This window comes from Dermacentor variabilis, unplaced genomic scaffold, assembly GCF_050947875.1.
Source record: "Dermacentor variabilis isolate Ectoservices unplaced genomic scaffold, ASM5094787v1 scaffold_14, whole genome shotgun sequence".
Lineage (NCBI taxonomy): Eukaryota > Metazoa > Arthropoda > Arachnida > Ixodida > Ixodidae > Dermacentor > Dermacentor variabilis.
This window is the reverse complement of record NW_027460302.1, coordinates 13858940-13880322: the sequence shown is the minus strand read 5'-3', so window position 1 is coordinate 13880322 and position 21383 is coordinate 13858940. Positions and strand designations below refer to the sequence as shown.

Sequence of the window (21383 nt, the reverse complement as noted above, 5' to 3'; positions counted from 1 at the left end):
TTTGCCACTTAATGAATACTATTTTGTTGACAGGAATATTTCCGGATAAAATGAAAGTTGCTAGGGTTTCAGTTCTGCATAAAGATGGTCCTCTTGACTGTATTTCTAACTACAGACCAATATCGGTACTTCCGCTATTTTCCAAAATAGCAGAGAAAGTTATAAATTCTAGAATTTCTCAGCATTTATGTAAGCACAACCTAATATCCGAATATCAGTACGGGTTTCAACAAGGTAAATCGACTGAGTCAGCATTATTAAACATTACAGAAAAAATTGTAACTAATATAGAAAATAAACTGTATACAATAGGCATTTTCCTAGATTTTAACAAAGCCTTCGATTCTATTAAACATCCCATACTGTTTGCAAAGTTACCTTATTATGGAATAAGAGGACTTCCACTTAAGTTACTGCGTAGTTACCTGACTAACCGTACTCAGTTCGTTGTAATTAAGAATGTACAGTCGGATACGGAATTCATAAGTTATGGAGTTCCGCAAGGATCTATATTAGGGCCAACAATATTCTTGCTGTACATAAACGATATTGTCAACATCCCCCTGACCACAGACATTGTCCTTTACGCAGACGATACAAATGTTTTTTTTACATCTAATAACCTTTCGTCTCTCACTCGTACTGTTAACTTATGGCTTCAAAATTTGTCCTGCTGGTTAGATGCAAATAAACTCTTATTGAATGTTAGGAAAACCAAATACATTGTCTTCTCATCCGTTAATAAACTAGTTCACCTTGATAGTTCTATAACGTTTAAATCATGTCCATTAGAGCAGGCTTCAGAATACAAGTTTTTAGGGGTAATATTTCATGAAAACCTTCGATGGACAAGTCACGTGAATTTTATAAAGGGTATCATTGCTAAATCAATTGGAATGCTAAATAGATTTCGGACGTTGTTGCCAATAAGATTAAAACGGCAACTTTATTTTAGTACTGTACATTCCCGTATACAATATTGTCTACTAGTTTGGGGTGTTACATCAAAGTATAATTTGGAACGACTATACATAATGCAGAAGAAAAGTATAAGGTTCATTCAAAACCTATCTAGTCGTGATCATACATCCCCATACTTTGCCGAGAACTGAATACTTCACATAGAAATGTTATATAAACAGCGTTTGTTAGAATTGATATTTCTCGAATTAAAAGCAAATCGTGAGCTGTTTTTTCATACATATACAAATACAGAGACACCATATTATTTTAGAAATAAAAACTTTGTAAAGATTAAAACAAGAACTAGATACGGTGTGCAATTATTAAAATGGCAAATTCCGAACCTACTGAATTGTTATCCATCGTTCTTAGATACAATGGAGAGTGCTCCCTCCTTGCTTGCCTTCAGAAAACTAACTAAAATGTATTTCCTCCAACAGTTGTAATTTTGCTGTACATTTGTTTTGTTCTCTTCAAATCCAATTGTAGTCCATTGGCCTTAATAGTTCTATGTCTTGTTGATGGTGAATGTGTTGACGACAAATTGTCATTCTTCCTTATCTTGCTTTATCGTGTTTGATACTCTGTACATGCATTTTTATTTATATGTGTTTGATATTTTGCAGTGTGCTTTGAAGCATGTTGCGCTCATGTTGTGTGCTGCGCGTGCTGTCTGGTGTCAAAGGCCTAGTCAGGTGGCTTTTAGTGCCGCCTTTTGCCTTGGCACCAAGGCAAACCGCTCTTGAGCATTGTTTTGTCAATAAACAAATACACAAACTTGCGATTCGCTGATGATATTGCCTTGCTTAGTAACTCAGGGGACCAGCTGCAATGCATGCTCACTGACCTGGAGAGGCAAAGCCGAAGGGTGGGTCTAAAAATTAATTTGCAGAAAACTAAAGTAATGTTTAACAGTCTTGGAAGAGAACAGCAGTTTACGATAGGTAGTGAGGCACTGGAAGTGGTAAGGGAATACATCTACTTAGGACAGGTAGTGACTGCGGATCCGGATCATGAGACTGAAATAATCAGAAGAATTAGAATAGGCTCGGGCGCGTTTGGCAGGCATTCTCAGATCATGAACAGCAGGCTGCCATTATCCCTTAAGAGAAAAGTTTATAACAGCTGTGTCTCACCAGTACTCACGTACGGGGCAGAAACCTAGAGGCTTACGAAAAGGGTTCTACTTAAATTGAGGACGACACAGCGAGCTATGGAAAGAAGAATGATAGGTGTAACGTTAAGGGATAAGAAAAGAGCTGATTGGGTGAGGGAACAAACGCGAGTTAATGATATCTTAGTTGAAATCAAGAAAAAGAAATGGGCATGGGCAGGACACGTAATGAGGAGGGAAGATAACCGATGGTCATTAAGAGTTACGGAATGGATTCCAAGGGAAGGGAAGCGCAGCAGAGGGCGGCAGAAAGTTAGGTAGGCGGATGAGATTAACAAGTTTGCAGGGACAACATGGCCACAATTAGTACATGACCGGGGTAGTTGGAGAAGTATGGGAGAGGCCTTTGCCCTGCAGTGGGCATAACCAGGCTGATGATGATGATGATGAATGTGTATTTGCGTGCATAAAGGCTGCTAACAGTGGCTGTCAATTTCACATTCACTACTGCTATTTCACCACAGGGCCTGTCAAGCTCGACAGTGGCTGCACGACTGAGCGAGCTGCACTCTACAATGTTACTCAGGGTTAATAACTGTGTTTGCATTCAGACTCGCCAGCACTTAAGCATGTCTTCATGCCAGTACTTAAATTGAGCACAACATGTGCGGTACATTGCTTTTTCAGAATTGAGCATGCATTAAAAGAAATGTGCCGTCAAATGAACTGCCTATTTATTTGAGAGGTCACGGGGAGGACGCTCGGCTAGCGTCCCCACCAGCAAAATTTTTGTAGCCCTAATAAGGGCTGTTCTTTCGTTAAGAAGTTATTATGTTTTGTCAAGTCGCTCAATGCTGGGCAGCTCGCAGTCGGAGTCACTTTCTCCCGTGTCACCTTTGCCCAGTTGGATGCGATGGGTTGCGTGTGCTCACTCCCAGACGTGTAAAGTATGAGCTTTGCCTCCAGGTCATTTACATTCACATGTGAACGTGCACATGCTGACTGTTCTTCCTTCAGTCTTCCACTGTTACATGCTTGATTTTCTCCCTCAATATGTTTGACAGTGGACAGCTTGGAGTCTCTGTTGTCCGCTGCGATTCCATTTTTGACCTTTGCCCACACGAGCTCAATGGGATCAAATTCACAGTGGTACAGCGGCAGCATGAGTACAATGCAACAAGCCCTTTCAGTTGCATTGTCTACAATGTAGCTCAGAAAGCATCACATAACAGAGGCCACCAACTCAAGCAGCTGCTTTTTCACCATCATTTCGGTGTAGATGATGTCCTTGCTTTCGAGTTACTCCTGTATTATTTTTCTTTTTCCAGGCCATCATCAGAAATTTATCTTCTCGCCAAATATGGTAAGGTGCATCGTCCATAACAATGACCCTACCAGCTGGCAACTTCTGCAGAACATCACTGAACCATCCCTCGAAGCGATTGCTGTCCGTTTCTTTGTGGCAGTTGCTTGTTTTTTAGCCTCGGAATACATCCAACCAGCCGTTGACGAAGTCATTCTTGCTGCTGATATGTGTCATGATCAGGCGCTGGCCTTTCCCAAAAGGTTGGTTTAGGCCTGTTGACAGGCCATTTGCTTGAGCATACAGGTGTACACACTTCTACACCATGGTGTCTGTTAACACAATTGATCCAGTGTGTCCCGCTGTCACCCATGTCTCGTCCAGGAAGAAGATCATTCGGCCTTCTGCCCGGTAGCACTTCACGCCCCAAACGTAGCGATTCCGTCATTCGGCAATGTCATCCGGGTCGATAAGCAGTGAGTTGCAGCTCCTCTTCTCATGCTTGAAGCTGATCTTGGCAAGCAGGCGACACACAGTAGATCACATCGGTGATGGGATATTCATTTGCTTCGACTTGTTCATTATCTTCCCAACCGTTGGTATCTTGTTGAGGCAAAAGAAATGCACCCATGGCCTCAGCACGCACAATGCGAAGCTGTTAAACGTTGTGCTGCATCTCCTCTTCTCAACATTTCGTGGGTGCTTTCGCGAGGATGTCAACAGTTTGCCACCCGAAAAATGCAAAGCTTTGAACACCGAGCATCTCGGCGGCAAACTTGCTTGTGTCCTCCACGCTGTGTTCAGGCTCCCTGTTATGCCAATACATGTAGCAGTGGAACATCATGTTACATGAACCGCTGTTCAGTATGTGACTGCTTTTGTTCTTTCCGAAGCTCCTTGGTGCGGATGTCGAGGTGACATAAGGCTAGTTCGGCAACAAAGCAACATGTTCCGATGTCGCTTCGTTGGGCTCCATAGCAGAAAACTCGCGCGGAACGCCGTGCTCGAACTTGCGAGACTACAGGTTTTCCAAAAAAAAAAACATGAAAAGGAATGCAAATTAAAAAAACAAGAAAACCTATCACATTCTTGAAAATAAGTTGGTGAAAACATAAAACAAAAAAATTAGAAAGCTTATTCTATTTAAAAACAAGAGACAAGCATCCGTGTATTTATTTAAAGTCATGGCTTAAGTATTTTTGTACCATTCCTGCCTTGTCTCCTTACCCAAGGTTTGTAATCATTACAATAAATACATATTTTTAAAGTATTTGTTAAATGGCAAGTGATTCATATTATTCCTGAAAAACAAGTAGGAAATGTTCCATCTACATGTAAACAGTGCAAAAGCCATGCAGCACTGCTCTTTCTACTTTTGTCCTTCACAAAAACGTTAAAAAATTAAATTGATGAGGTTTAACATCCTAAAACCCCATTCCGATTATGAGGGATGTCCCAGTGGAGGGCTCCGGATCAATTTTGACTTCCTGGGGATCTTTAACGTGCACTACACAGAAGCACCATGGGTGTTTCTGCATTTCATCTCTAACGAAATGCGGTAACCGCAGCCGGGATTCGAACCGCGATCTCGTGCCCAGCTTGCAGTGAAGCTATATCCTACATAGTATTCCTTTCTTTTCTTTTTTTTGCATTGAAAAGCAAACATTTAATTTCCAATTTGCAGAATGGTATGCCTAAGAGAGCTACAAGTAGATTAAATCATCGGCTGCACTTTATAAACACACGCCCGCACCCGTCGATCTTGCACCATAGCAGCGGACACACATCATTTTAGAAGGCACAGGGTTATTTTTCTCTCAGGATTCAGTATGTGCTGTAGCATTCCAATCTGGAGAGCGCTAGCAAACCAGTCTAGATATAAAGTCTTATTTATTCCGAGAAATACATGTTTTAGAAGCACAATTTTTTTAGCGGGACTATTTCTTTAGTCACGGAGGCAGTCACCTGCCACACTTCAGTCATCTAGTCAGAGCCTTTCCTGGCTTCTTAAGTTGTACACGACTATAGTCACAGAATTGCACCACTTCTGCTACCCCAATACATCCACCATCACAATGCCCAAGTGGCCATATAAAAGCAAAATTTTCCCTTTTGTTGTTTAACTTTGTGTTGAGGATAGATACAACTGTATCAATGAGCTTACCTCCTGGTCCTTGGGAGCGGTCCCACTCCAGCATGAGATCCACTGCATACATTGCACGGGACTGTGGACTGTGTGCCAGGCCAGCCGGCGGTGGTTCGCTGCACGCCAACTCAAACACCTGCCTCAGCACCTGGAACACCTCGGCCTGGCCAAAGTAAATGTGGCAGGCCCCGTGTGACTGCCTATCTGAGCAGCTACTACGATCACCAGCTAATACCACCAGTTTTAAAAGGCAGTCAAAAAGGCACTGCAATCGTTTGGCTACCATGCAAACAGGCAGTACAAAGATTTTTCTACGACTTGGTACAGCTTTGTTGAGAAAGCACGTAGTAGCTTTCTTTATTGCAGATTGTTGTTAAAAAAGTGGTGTCCAAAACACAGGACACAATGTCGTCCATGCTTCTGACACCAGGTGGGTTGTATAACCACCCTGGTAGGCTGCCATCAATTTATGTTTTTGAATTGGCTTTTGGCTTCATGAATGCAGCTTTCTATGCACAAGACAAGGACAGAGAAGTGGCTAAGACACATGAGTGCAGACTCGCAACAGTGTTTTATTTTGAAGAAAGTGACCACATATATAGTAGAATCTGGGACACATCACGTGTGCGCTGCCTACAGAAAATTCCCATCTTTATGCAAGAAGGATAGAAAGGGTGATAGACAGTTTTGACACACAGGTATCACCACACCTGTCAATCAATTCCACTTCGATTATCTCGAAGGTTAACTGATTAAGACTTTTGCCGACAATTGAGCAAGCACTATATACCAGTTTACATGCGACAGTTCTTGTGGCGTTTGCCTGATTACGCATGCAATTTTTACAGTGTGCATCCTAAAACCCCCCTTTCATTTCTATCACATTTTAGTGATGCTCCTGAAGTCTGTCATTAAGACATTGTTCACTCTGACCAACATAGTTAAGCCAACAGTTCAAAGGCAGATTATAAACTATTCCTTCCACACAGTCAATAAATTTTGACTGATGTTTCTTCTTGAATACAGGCTCCTTGGGAGCGCTTGCACTGGTCAATCGGCACAAAGATTGCAGTTTTTCTTGAGTGGAAAAAAACACTTTTACATTGGTGTGCTGGCCAATCCTTTTCAGTAGGTGCAATATGCCGTGGATATACGGAATAACTGCGACTTTTTACAGGGTGTCTACCAAGTTGACATTTCCAAATTCCCTGAGCTTTCCAGGTTTTCCCTGAGTGCCTTTGTGAAATTCCCTGAGTGACTCAGAACTATGTTTTACATCAAGATGGGCTGAAACCATGTTGCCCGATGCTGCCACTCTCTAGTAAGCATGTGAAAAAGTTTTCTTAAAACTGACTTAATCCAGTTTGAGTACTAAGGAATAGTGTTTATGTTATACAAAAAGAGACTAGAAGGGAGGGGTTAGTGAAACGCACAGCAAATAAAATGTCTTGAAAAACATGCGAATTGAGTCGGACATTCTCAATTACAAATAAAAAGGAGATACATATAGAAGCAAATATTTTCGAATATGGGCTATTTCTATCAACTGATAGCAAGCTCAGTGGTATGAGGCCCGAACTTTGTCACAATTGAGATTATATCTGAACGCCTCTTAAGTCAACCTCAACTGTCCTGACATACTCTCATCACGCGCACGTTGCCTCAGTATTGTGCTTCACTGCTTTAAAGAGTTTATTTTGGTTTGGATGAAAGACACCTGCATCTCGGCATCAGTGAATACTTTGTTTTTTGAGCTCAAGCTCCTTCAAAACGGTAGCAGCAAGCTTCCTTTGCCGTTCCTTCCTCAACGCATAGGTCCTTTCTGTTCTCGTCCTCTTTCTGCCACTCGTTAAACCCATGGACCATTTGAAGCATCTTCTTGATCAGTTGCAGAGTGCACTGGGGCTGCGAAAACGTCTGAAAAATTGGCCAGTTGGCAAAAAATGAATGCAATGTCCTTTACTGCCCTTAAGGGCTCAAACCGTCACAAGCACATTCGAATACGCTCTGAAGGCCTGTCGGTACACATATTAGGCATGTCGGTACACGTATTAGGCATATTGGTGATCATACTGTGACAGAAGATACCGGGTGCACGTGTGTATAATTAAGGAATACATACTGTGTCCTGTGGCAATAGCCCCTTCGTACGCTTGTTATGGTTCACCGCAATACTTCTGCGTATGCTTCACCAAGTAACATTTCTGTACAGAGGCAAATATGACTTTCGGGAACTGGCATTACGCAATGTACAATGCTTTCCAAGCTTCTAAGCCAATCGTGAGGACCACAAAGGTGGAGTCGGTGCCATTGCTGACAGGGGCAAATTCTTTTAATGAAAAACACGGCACCCAACAGCAAGAAGCTTAATAGCGAATGTCAAAGCAGCTAGCTCTGGTGTTGCCACAGTGGTGGCTACAGCTGCCAGCGGATTTGCTTGCGAGAGCGCTGGTTCGAGGCAGCGAGGTAATCAAAATGGCAGCAGTGGTGACTTTGATTAATGCCGCTCCGGAACTGCAGTCATGGCAAAAAGTCAGGAAAATTGGATGGCGAAGGGTCCCTGTGTCCAAAATTCCAGATGTTCTGATGCATTGACTCTATGGGGTATGTGGTGGTATGTTGTGGCATGAATTAGATTCTACTGTTGAGAGAACCATGACTATCTTCTCAAACCACAGTAAGGGTCTCAGGTTTACCAAGGAAGTTCCGAACAATGGTAAACTCCAGTTTTTGGATATCAGGCTAGTGTTTCCAAAGGCAGGCATCTGTTGGATGTAAAATCCGCGTTCTTTGAAAGGCCTGCTACCGTTTGAGAGCACCCATTCCAAGATTGAAAAGCATGCAATTGCTACCAATTCTCTGCAAACTGCTTTAACTCAGTCTTGTGTCCATTTGGTGTCAAGTAGCTTTAGCGCTCTAGTGCAACGACAACAACAGGCAGGCTTCCCACCATGTCTCATTTCAGCTGTCTGCGAAACGGTGCTCTAAAAACTCAAGCACCCGCCTCTTATCAGGGAGACAGTTTCACGCAGTTCTGTTGCGGTAATTCCGTAACTTCATAAGGTATCGCACAACATTAGGAAAGTGGCGAGCAGGCATAATGTTCAGGTTGTCTTCTCGGTGCCTTGCAATTGTCTAAGCTTTGTGCCATGAACCGAGAGAAACGCCCGGCTTGTTCAATTCAGCATCAGAAGTTCACTGAACACAGGACACGTGTCGTCTACCAAATACCTCTAAGCTGTGGTCGCAGCTATATCGGACAAACAGGTCGATGTTTAAATGAGCGTGCAATGGAACATAGTTGTAATCTGTGCAACAATGAAGGGAGTTTCCTTGCAGAGCATTGTAGAGACTGCACTGATTGCCACCCTCAGTTCGACAAAACTAAATTGTTCAAGTTTGGAATGGAAAAGATAGGTTCGAGCGGGAAATTGCGGAAGCCTATTTCATCAAGAAAGAGGGAAACGCATGCGTCAACAGGCCGTCCATTGTGCTTAGTGACAAGGAGACTACTTTTTTAGAAGGTTTCATTTAGGCCTCATGTTAGAGTGATTTCATTTAGGTTTTCTTTGTCTTTCTACCTTTTATTTAACTAGCTTTTATTTTGTTGACGATCTTCTAGTGGTTCTTAAACTTTTGATGCTTTCTTTTTTTTACGCAGACACTGTTATTTAGACCGTTTATCGTTCAACTGTTCTGTCCATTTCATTGTTTGTCACATGGTTCATTTTTCGCGCGGTCACATGTTATATCAATTTTTTAGGTCAGTGACTATTAGAGATTTTAGTTTTGACGCAGATGCTGTACTTAAGACGCCTTTTTCATGTTTTTTCCATGTTATTCGTTGGTCATTATTCCCATAGTCATGCGGGTTTTATCACTGACTGGGCCTCAGGCGTTTGAAATGTGTGTTATGTTGTGGATAGTTTGATAGTGAAGCGTAGACGGTACTTTTTATGTCTTGTTTTTTTCCCCGTTGGCTTGAAAAAGACTATGCTCGATGAACTGCTTCTCGTACTGCTCCACGTGTGCTTCGTGCTTGCTCATCTGATATTTTGTGCCAGATATGATTCCTGAGTGGTCGATAGATTGCTGTATTTTACTTCTAAAGTTTCGTGTGTGACTCAGCTCGATTAACCTACATAGGCAGGCTTGTTGCAGAAATAAACTTAGTTGTGAGTGGTGCCGGTCCTGTCGTGTGTGTTCTTCTTGAGTCCTGTTCTCCTGCGCCTTGCGGATTCAATTCAAGCACCAATTCAAGCATGAACCAACTAGCCCAAGGAAGAGTTTTACTATAATTCATCTACATCATTTTCTTCTGGCATACGGTCTAAAGCCAATTCTAAATAATCTAGGATAGCCATATCATCGGCTCAGTTAAAATTATAGACATGAGCTATCTGGTTTTTCTTTAAACATCTTATATTTTTAAGAGTGGCTACGACCATTTTATGGTCCGAGATTCCATCCCCCACTTCGATATTATATTCAAAGGTACTCTCTTATAAGAATAAGAGGTCTAAAAGGGAGCTGGGATTTCCTTGAATTCGCATAGGTTTCTTGACCACTTGAACCAAGCCATGTTTCGCCATGATTTCTAGCACAAGTTCCGCATGTGGCCTTCTAAGTGTCCCAGGGATTCTTGCATTGCAATTTATTCCCGGCAAGTTGAAATCATCCACCAAAATAACTTTACTTCTATCTGTAGTTATTGTTGTTAAATGCTGATCAATGTTTTAAAAAAACTCAATAAGGCTTTCCGGGGGTCTATAAATTACACCGATCACCAACGCAAAACGGTGAAAAAACAACTTACACCATTCGATTTCATGGGCGTAAATTGATGGCAGAACTTTATATCTAAGTGATTTTTTAACTAACAGTGCAATGCCTCCGCCTTTCGACGCCCTATCTGTATGCAGCACGTTACATGCAGTGGGAAAAACTTCATAATCCGCGATACCCTCATGTAGCCATGTTTCAGTTATTACTAATATATATGGATCATGTAATAGCGACACGCATTCAAGTTTGTCAACCTTATTCACAATGCTGTGAGCATTTACGTTTATCAGCCTGAGCTCACGCTCCTTTTCTTGCCAGTCCTGGCCACGGGAGCCGGCTTCGGCGTTACTGCGCATCCTCACCCTACAGTTAGACTGAGTGTCCCACATATAGGGGATGTCATTATTGAAAAGCTTGTCATGAACAAGCCTTACCTTAGATCCTTCATTTTTATCAGTTTTAGCCGATTGCCAGAGCAACTTTCTTTTTTGAAGCGTTTCGTACGAGTAGTCGTCAGCGATACTTATCTTTGTGCCTTTCAGTTTCTTGCAGTTCTTGAAGATAGCTATTTCTTGAAGACAGCTATTTCTCTTGAAGATAGCTATTGTAGTCGTACAAGCTTAAAATAATGGGTCGATCATGGTCATCCTTTCTTTTACCAAGTCTGTGAATTCCTTTGACAGACGTTGGTTTGACACCAATCGCATATCAAATTATTTAGTGAAATTATTTATTAGTGAAACTAGCTTAGTTCCCCATGAAATAGTCCTGCATCTGCTTGGGCAACTTCAGTGCCTATGACAGCATGCATTCCACACTGTCTAAAGAGACGGAGCAGCTGAGGCCACAACCTTTCACATTCATGCAGAAGTGCTGGACTAGTGTGAGTGCACCAATCACCTCGATGGATGTCGCCGAAGGATTGTTGTTATGTTTCTCATTGTGCCCACTTTCACTTGTGCTCGGTATGCTGTCCGCAATGTAGCCTTTGTTTTCAGGCTCTCCCATGGTGGTGACACCATCATCTGCACCAACAATCCCGTCAATCGTTGATCCGTCAACGGCTTCCGGAAATTCTGACAGCTCGCTCCAAACTTCGGCAACACCGGCAATGGCTTTGTCGCAATCATCAGAATTTTCAGAGTCATCACAGGGCACGCGGAATCAGGCATGTCTGAAGCACTAACTACTTGAACACGGCCACCTCAACGTCTCATACACGGCTGTGCATACGCATCAGGTGCCATGGGCACCGGGCCGTTTGTCTGCTTTAGCCCTAATCTGCCCCTTATTCTTCAAGATTGTGCCGAGAGTCCTCCTCGGAATCTTGTAAGCTCCGGCGACATCCGAGTTCTCACCGCGCTCGACTCGATTTATGACTTCGAGCTTCACGGCAAAAGGCAAATTCTGCCGCTTCACGCTAGCCATCATGGCAACACTGCAGGAGAAGGCCCACAAGGTGCAAACACAATGAACAAGAAGCAGCAAACCAACTTGCACTTCCACAGTTTGCATGATGAGGGCACAAGCGCTGCAGGTGGCCCAGGATAATTTTTCGCAAGGGGGTGTCGATGACTTGCCCGATGCGGCGCGGTCATAGTAGGGAGTGCGGGTGGATGGAACCGCACCGCCAGGCTAAACCACTTTTGGGATGTGTCGTAGGGTTTCCCCACCGGCGCGACAGAAAGCCAACTTCTGGGGGCACTTTTGAGGTGCGTGATGTTCAATATATCAAGTCACTGCTATTTTTGTTCCATCTAAGCATAATTTTTGCCATATATACTCATTGTAACTATGCCGTCTTCAGAAATTGTTCGATATACAGGATAATTCGATGTAAACAGGATGTAGTCAAGTTCGCTTGTACTGCAGTACAAATGTGAAAAGCAGAGCCTTTGAGATCACTTGTCACCTTGCTGATGCCACAATGGAAAGTTGTCAGCCTCAGAGGCCATGCTCAACCTGACACACACACACAGGGCTTTGCTGCAGTGTTATGAGTTAGGAAAGCATTTAAAGGCCAACTGCAATGGAATTTCCCCTGGGGTAAATTGCCCATAAATGCTCAGCATATATAACCAATGTAACCTTGGCAAAGCTGTGGGGCTGTTAATAGTCTAATTTTCTCATTAGCAGCATTTAAACAACCCAAGCAGATGACGCACCTGGCGGCAAAGTGGTAGCGATACAGAAATTATTGGTTGGTTAGTTGGGGTTTAATGGCACGAAGGCAACTAAGGCCATGCTGTGCCAGTCACAAGACAAAAGGAAACGCAAGGTTAGAGCAGGCAAACCTGCATTGCATTATAGTTCGTGTAAATAACCAGTTGTCTCTAAAAAGTGGAACAGGTTAGTAAATGGCACTAGCGGGTCATCTGCCAGTAATAGGGCAGGGTGTAAAGGTATGTTTAAAATATATAGGTTGTGTAAAAGCTTCCGTCGCTGGGTTTCACACTGTGGACATGTTATAAGGATATGTATTACTGTGAGAGGTTGATTGCATTTTTCGCAATTCGGCGGGTTTTCTTTTCGGAGGAGAAAGTTGTGTGTTAAATGCGTGTGTCCAATCTGAAGTCGACACAGGATCACCTCATAGAACCGTTGCTGGTGAGTGCACGACTTGCACTCACCAATTACGGGTTTAGTAAGATGTAGCTTGGTACTTAAACAATGGTCCCATGTCTGTTGCCATGTGGCCGTCAGGGCCTTCCTAATCGCCGTGACACTATCCCGATATGGAAGCGCCGTTCTTGTTATGTATTTGCGCGCTGCCATTGATGCACACCTATCCGCTGCTTCATTTCCCGGTATACCGACATGGCTTGGTACCCAGCAAAAACTAATTGACCGGCCGTATTTGTTTAATGTTACCATGTTTAAGGTATTCCCTATCAGGGGTTTACATTCGGATTTCACGTGTAGAGCCTTCAGTGTGCTTAATGAATCAGTGTATATTACTGTGTTTTCATGTTTGTCAGCTATGCTCTTTTTAACTACAGTCCATATTCCGTATACTTCGGCTGTGTAGACAGAGGCATGTTGTGGTAATCGAATACTTGTTTCCCAATTTTCCGTTACAGCCCCCACACCCACGTGATCTTTTGTTTTCGAGCCATCAGCGTAACATTGCATGTTATTTTGATATTTGTCCTCAAGTGCACGGAATTCTTGTATTACGTGTTCGTGTGGGATGTCTCTTTTCTTTAGATGTGTTAACGTCCAATCACATAAGTGTGTGAAATCGTACCACGGGGCCAACCGTTGTGGTTTCTTGGCAACCTGGAGGACTTCGTGGGGAATGTCATAATCCCGACAGTATTGCTCATACCGCAGGACAAGTGGCCTAATCGTGTTCGGTTTATTTGTGTAGTGTAAGCGTGAGTTGCATTGTGTGAGGATGTTGTAGCATATATGTTGCGGTGATGACTGAATTCTGAGTACGTAAGAGAATGTGAGTAATGCTCTGCGCTGCTGTAAGGAGGGTTCATTACACTCGACGTATAAACTTGGAATAGGTGAAGTTCTGTAGGCACCACTTGCCAGTCGCAGTCCAAGGTTATGTACTGGATCAAGTCGTAGGATGTAGGACTGTCTGGCTGAGCCATAAACCACGGAGCCGTAGTCTAAAAGGCTATGCACAAGAGACCGGTAAACACGTAAAAGGCACGTTCGGTCAGAACCCCAGTGCTTATGAGACAAAATTTTAAGGATATTTAGAGCTTTATTTGCTTTAATCTTTAGTGCTTTTATGTGAGTTAGGAAGTTAAGTTTGGTGTCAAAGGTTACTCCTAAAAACTTATGGTCTTGTTTCACGTGCAGTATGGTGTCGTTCAATTTTAGGACTGGATCGCTGTGTAGCCCTCGTGACTGAGAGAACAGAACAGTAACTGTTTTCTGTGAGGAGAAACGGAAACCATTTTTGTTAGCCCATTGTGTAAGTTTATTTATTGTCATTTGAAGTTGCCTCTCACAGGTTGGCAAATTTGAGGCATGGCAAGCCACTTGCAGATCGTCTACGTAAACAGAGTGCATAGGAGATGACGGTATAATCTTATTACCTGAAAGCATATTTAGCACCAGCAAACAAGGACGGAAGGGAGACGACACCACAATGCGCTAACTTCAATAACTTGATTTTCAGGAAATACATCTAATAACCCATGCACAGTGGTGCCACCTTATACAAATCTTACCCATCCAAAAAAGCCATCTCCTTATCTAACAAGTTGACTGAAGGGGCACTAACACATGTGTCACTATTCCACCAGATAGACTGAGCCTCAATAATCTCTCGCACGTCTTTATCTTTGTGCTTCGCAAGAGCCCGGCAGGATCTATACACCGGCGCACAGCCGCATTCCTGACAGTGGGTTGACAGATGACCGTATTGCTTATTTTTCACATTTTGGCAATGCTCCCGTAATCGGTCATTAAGACATCTCCCTGTTTGTCCGATGTATTTTTTCCCACAGGACAGCGGAAGCTCATATACAACAGCTTCTACGCATCCCACTGGCGCTTTTTGATGAATCGTAGAGCATCCGGCAGCTGGCTTACGGTACGGGTCCGTTAATCGACATATTTTTGCCAGCTTTTCTGGTGCGGAAAAGATCACTTTTGTGTCCACCCGGCTAGCCATTTTCTTAAGTTTATGTGCCATTCTATGCAGGTAGGGCACTACTGCTACCTTCCTTCTACGTTCCGTCACTTGAGTTGCAGTGTCCCGAGTTGTGCTACCTGACCTGCACCTTTTTAGCAGCCCCTCAACGACCGAAACTTGCACTGATTCCGGAAACCCTGCTGCTGATAACCTTCCCGATTGATACATAAGACTTGTATAGATCTTGTGGTGGCAAGACTTCTTTAGAGCATTTCCAAAGCATAAGTTGGCAATGCTCCTCTTGACGAGCTTTGAGTGAGCTGACCGATACGATAACAGGGGCTTATTAGCTCTAGGTTTATACTCCCAACACGTGTGCCGTTCCATAAACTCGAGCTGATTATCTAGGAAACGCAGCACGTTATTGGTGGGCTCTTCAATTGTGAGAGTAAGTGGGCTAAGGCCTGCAGAAAAAAACTTCATAAAGCTTGCCTACTGTAAAACGTGCATCTGGTTCAAAAAGAACGAGATAGTCGTCAACGTATCTGACAACTTTAACCACCCTGTGCTCCGACAAGGTACGGGACAGGTTTCTGTTATGGTGAGCTAGAAAAATGTCACTTAGTATGGACGCCAAACATGAACCAATGCAAACCCCTTGCTTTTGAATGAATATGTCGTCAGTCCATGCTGCATATGTAGAGTGAAGGTAGCAACTAAGCATATCTAAAAAGCCCTGAACGGACAAGCCGGCTGAATTTTGGAACGGAACCACGCCATACTCGTCTATGCACTCTTCTACACAAGTTATTAGTTTCTTTTGAGGCAAGGAGTAGTACAAGTCCTTTATGTCAAAGGAGCAAGCTGATAAGCCTTTGTCAGAATTTTCTTTCAGGAAATCTACGATTTCTGCAGAGCTCCTAACCAAAAATGGATCGTCAATATTAAGAATTTGGAGCTTATCTTGCAAGAAAAGAGCGAACTTTTTCTGCCATGACCCTGTTTTTGAAACTATTACCCTTAATGGGCAATCGGGTTTGTGCATCTTCGCACTAAACATAATTTGAAGGCAACCAGACTTCGCGTTGTCAATTTCACGAACGAACTGACTAAGGTCTGCCTTCTTACATAGACGCTTTGCTTCTAGCTTGATTTTTCTGGGAGATACATTACTCTCAGAAAAATCAAGCTAGAAGCAAAGCGTCTTTGTGTGTCTGGACTTGTAACGGTATTGTGTAAGATGAGTAATCTCCCCGAAACTTTCTAACCTGTTCCCACATGCAATTAGATGTGACTGAACTGTTTATGGAAGATACGAATTTCTTCAACGATGATTTTTCTGCCTGCCTTCTGATAAATCGTGCCTTGGCTTTGGCCTGTTTAAAGCATAAAAGGTTGGTATAGGTGGGGTGTCTTTGTAACATACCCCAGGCCCTATTTTGAAGCTCTTTTTGTTTCTGTGCACTCAGGAGTACACCAAAGGAAATGTTTTTTTCGCACAAGGCTAGATTTTTGAGGTATTGATTTTTCTGCCACTGAAATTAAAACCGCAGTGAACTTCTCATTAATTTCATTTACGCTGCGTTGATTTAAAAGGACTTCTTCGAGTTTTGCATATTTCATAAAAAGCGGCCAGTCGGCAAGATGTGTTTTCCAGCAACGTGGCTTAGAGTTTATGGTAGGTGATGGGAATGTTAGCTTGATAAATGCCGGCAAATGATCACTTCCATATGAAGTGTCCAGGACTTCTCACTTAAAATTGCTAAAAACAGACGGTGAGCAGAAGGCTAAATCTAGACAGCTAAATCTGCGTGAGCTTGGTGAGAAATATGTTGGTGAACCCAAGTTTAAAAGACATATGCTGTTAGACAAAATAAAATCTTCGATTACTTGCCCTCTTTGGTCTGTTCTATCGCTGCCCCAGAAGCAACAATGGGCATTAAAATCTCCTACTAGAATAAAAGGGTCCGGCAACTGGTGTATTAGATTTTCCAGTTGTCTAGTAGTAAAATGAGTATGGGGTGGGATGTAAAGTTAACAGATGGTGATGGTTTTATGCGAAAGAACGGTGATGGCAACAGCCTCGAAAGAAGTATTCAGTTGAACATTTTGTGTAGGGTTGCCGCCCTGAACGACTATGGCGAATCTTCCTGACAAACGGCTAGAGTGTTCGGGGTCCCTTCGGACAACGGTGAAACCTTTGAGAATGTTACTGTTTCTTGGACCAAGATTCGTTTCTTGAAGACACACTGCAACTGGCGAAAAAGTGTTGATAATGTCTTTGATGTCACCTATATTGTGTATAAGACCTCTGCAATTCCAGTGTACAATGAAAGCCATGGTTGTAAAATAAAATTGTACTGATGTTTGCCAGCTTAAAAGCTAAAGGTGACATGCGGTATGGGACAGTACACGTTTAATGGGCGGTAGCCGTTCAGGTTGCCTGTCCCTTTTTTTGTATAGTTATAAGGACCTTGTCCTTCTTGGAGCGCTCAGAAGAGCGCTGTTCTTTTGGCGTCAATGGCGCCGGAGTTTTGGTATCGACCTCCATCGCCTTCTCTGAGGTGCCGGATGATCGAGAGCCAGGCGCCGAGACACGCGCCTCGAGCCTTGGTGTTCTGTTTAGTCTTGGGACCTGCGGAACAGCTGTCTGCAGGGCCATCTTGGATGATGGTGGAGCAGCACTAGCTGCTGCCACCGAGGGGGCGGATGGAGTTGCTACAGGACCACTGACTGTGACCTCTGTAGACTTCTGAGACCGATGTGGTGCTGCCCCCTGCCGCACCACATTCGCATAGCTTATTTGAGGTAAGAGTGAGAGTCTCTTCCTTGCTTCGAAAAATGAAATCTTCTCTTTTACTGTGAGAGCAATCACTTCTTTCTCCTTCTTCCAACAGGGACATGATCGTGAATACGCTGGATGATCCCCTTTGCAGTTCACACAGCGTCGGGGAGCGTTAGTTTTCAGATGGGTGATCGTTGGCGCTACATTTCGCGCATGCTTCTTTGCCTCTACATCATTGTGATGCGTGGCCGAACCTCTGGCACTTAAAACACCGCCTTGGGTTCGGTATGTATGGATCTTTAGATATCCTGCGTCGAGAGAAGTGGGGAGAATGCTACTACCAAATGTGAGGATCACATGTTTGGTGGGTAGTTGTTCATTGTTCCTTCGGATTGTAATTCTTTGTACTTTAATGACATTCTGTTCTTGGAACCCCTCGAGGAGTTCCTCGTCACTCAAGCTGAGAAAATCTTCCTCTGAGATAACGCCCCTGCAGGTGTTTAGGGAGCGATGGGGAGAAATCGTGACTTTGATTTCACTAATGTTGAATTTCAATGGCGGAGTCGGAGCAGCCGACGGACTCCGCGAGCAAGCGCTCGACTCTGGCGCAGAGCAACGCCTCCATATCCGCGAGTGGAACACAACCTGCGCCGCCGGAGCAAGGCGGAAGCGGAAGTTCTATCACCGAGTTACCCAGGATACCTTGCATGTTGTCATTTCATTCCGCTGTTTGCTCCCAGCACCACTGCACCGGTCACTTGTCTCTTCAGCGCCGTTCACCTGTTTTTTTTAAAGTGCGGAATGGATATCTCGCCAAGTGTGCAGCAGCTTTTGCTTCCTCGCGAGTCATGACCAGTGGCGCCTCCTAGCAGACAAACGTGGTAAAGGAAATACGTCACGCAGAGTTCCGGTCTACTCCGCTGATTTTGGCGGAGCATCTTTTTCTGCTCCACGGACTGACTCCCGCTCTGAATCCCCACCGACTCTCTCATTGGAACACCTTACTCCCACCTTCACTCTCCCATTGGAACAAACTTGCTCCGAAACGAGCAGAAAAACTTGCTCCGACTCCGTCATTGGAATTCGACATAATACTGGCGAGTTCGGACAGCTTTGGCACTTGTTCTTTGTTTCTCAGTTCTATAAGTAGGTCTCCACTGGTCATTTTCGAGGCTTTATAGTCTTTGCAAATTTTTTCTCTGAGGCATTTAGCCACCAAGAAAGGGGATAGCTTATGCATACTTTGTGTTCCTTCACTATTCAAGACGTGGTAACGTGGAAAGTTGTCTAGGTAGGTTTGGAGGATGAATTGATAAGGTGCATCGGTGTGGCCTCTTTTCAGAGGCCGATCTGGAAGTCGCGGAAAAGCTGCTGCCATAATATGGTTTAAAATTCAGCGGCGGTGGTAGCCACCTACCACCGAGCCCAACAAGGGGTAGAGTGTATAAGCGCGACTGGACGGGGACGAAGAAAGAAACAGATACACAGCGCTTCACTTTCAACTTGAGTGTCTGTGTATCTGTTTCTTTCTTCGTCCCCGTCCAGTCGCGCTTATACACTCTACCATGGATTCTAACCAACTGGCCCGCCAACGTGTTTTAACCCAACAAGGGGACGCTACAGGTTGTGAGCAACCTGCACACGCCAGCTATGCACCGCCACTATAACCTAATGCATATAACCAAGACTGGATATACTACACACGGTTAACCGTTGCCGCCAGGAAATTCGGAAGTAAGAAGAAGTGAAAAGAACACAGGAAAGATGAAAAGGCTAGAGAGAAAGACGAAGATTGAAGAGGAGGACAGGAAAAGGCGACTGCCAATTTCCTCCAGGTGGGTCAGTCTGGAGGTGCCGTCTGCGTGTAGCAGAAGCCAAAGGGGTGTGTTGCCTCCGCCGGGGGGCCAACACCCGGCATCGGCTCAACCCCCAGGATCCCCCTTTCCGCGGACACGGCTACACGCGGGAGGGTTCAACCCTCGTGTGCTCGGGTATGTGGTGTTGCAACACACTAAACGCCTGCTGACGCAGACGCCCCTGCGGGGGATACAGAAATGACGAACGTTGGAGAACTGTACACGATTGCTTATCTCTCAGTTGCGCCTAGGCAGCCTAGGTGCCAGGGTGCATCACTCGCTCAGCATGTGCAGGTTAATAGCTGTCTATGTCAGTGTGCCATCTCGTTGCGCATATGATTTTAGCTGTTGCAAGAATGCAAACACGTGTGTTCCTTGGGTGCTCAAACACATACTCGAACACGAGTGATGGCGGTGCAGTACACAACACTGAGTAGAGGAAGGCCAAAAACATCTTTCCTGTCCCAGCTATCAGAGTGCAAGAGTGCACCATGGTGCAGCAGACAAGACGCGGACCAGCCAACATGTACAAGACATGTAAACGGCAGTTGACGAAGCTGCACAAGCTACATTTCAACAGCAGTCACTTACCTATGTGAAATCTGCTTGCCAAATGCTTTCCTGGGCTTACTATAAGTACTATGAGCGGCGATGGCGCACGAAACCCAAACGATTGAAACTCTCGCGCGATCTTTTCCGGTAATGCATCACCTTCAAGAAATTTCGGGCATCTCGACACTTTCTGCATCGAATTAGACGAACGAAAGCCTTTCTGACGCAGCGCCACAGACGCTGTTAGCAGGAACCGCATGCTGAATTTGTCATGAAGGTGAACACGATGGTAGCCATGGTGCAGATGTGGCATGTGACCTGTCGTTGTGGCCGTCAGTTTCTATTGGGTTCCGGGGTGACGTAAAAAGGGACTGCCTTGCCCTTCTTATTTATTCCTCGAGTGCTCCTCACAAGTGCGAGCTCGGCACCAATCTTTGTTGTTTTCTCCATGCCAAGGCGCGAGACACGTACGTGCCAAGTGTCGTCTGCTATCGCTCGTGACATGCCCGGGTTTTGAGGCAAGTCGTCCCGACGGCATACAACGCTGAATCATTATTTATTTATTTATTTATTTATTTCAAGATACTGCAGGCCAATGTGGTGGCCCAAGCAGGTGTGGGTTACATCCAACATGAATGTACAAAACAACAAACAACAAAAAGCAAGCAAGAAAGAAAAAAGCAAAAAAAAAGAAAAATAAAGCCTAAGAGAGAAGGTGACACTCCAACTCAGCGAGAAAATTATTGGAACCAAAAATATCAGACTGCAAAGAATTCCATTCTTCCACAGTTCTTGGAAAATAACTGAATTTGAAAGATTTTGATCGGGCAAAGATTGGGGTTAGTGCAAATTCATGGCCATGGCGTGTGCGTCGTGTTGTTAGGGGTTTTATACTGTCAGGCAGATCTATTTTTATGTTACCAAACATACAATTATAAAGAAATGAAAGGCGAATAAACTTTCTGCGGGCTTCTAGAGTAGAAATACAGTTTAATTGCATTAGGTTGGATGGGGAATAAAGTCTACGATATTTGCCAAATATAAACCTAACAGCCTTTCTATTAATACGTTCAAGTTGCATGATATCTTTCTTTAAATAGGGATCCCAAATGATAGAAGCATACTCAAGCTTAGAACGAACACACGTATTATAAGCTAAAAGCTTTGTTTGCGAGGGTGCGAATTTCAGCTTTCTTTTAAGGAACCATAACTTACGTAGTGCAGATGTGCAGATATCAGAAATGTGGGTTGACCAAGTTAAGTTGCTTGTGAGGGTGAC

General features: G+C 44.0%; 1 protein-coding gene across 3 annotated transcripts in view; it reads right to left on the bottom strand.

Moving 5' to 3' along the window:
- TTLL12 (Tubulin tyrosine ligase-like 12) overlaps positions 1 to 21383 on the bottom strand; it is a 386517-nt gene that overhangs the window by 65897 nt on the left and 299237 nt on the right. For 2 of the 3 annotated variants that reach the window (XM_075677905.1, XM_075677906.1), the window contains one exon: positions 5545 to 5689. The exons of the other annotated variant lie outside the window; for it this stretch is intronic. In XM_075677905.1, coding sequence (XP_075534020.1) covers positions 5545 to 5689 — 145 coding nt within the window. The remainder of the gene's footprint in view (positions 1 to 5544; positions 5690 to 21383) is intronic. 3 annotated transcript variants of the gene reach the window in all.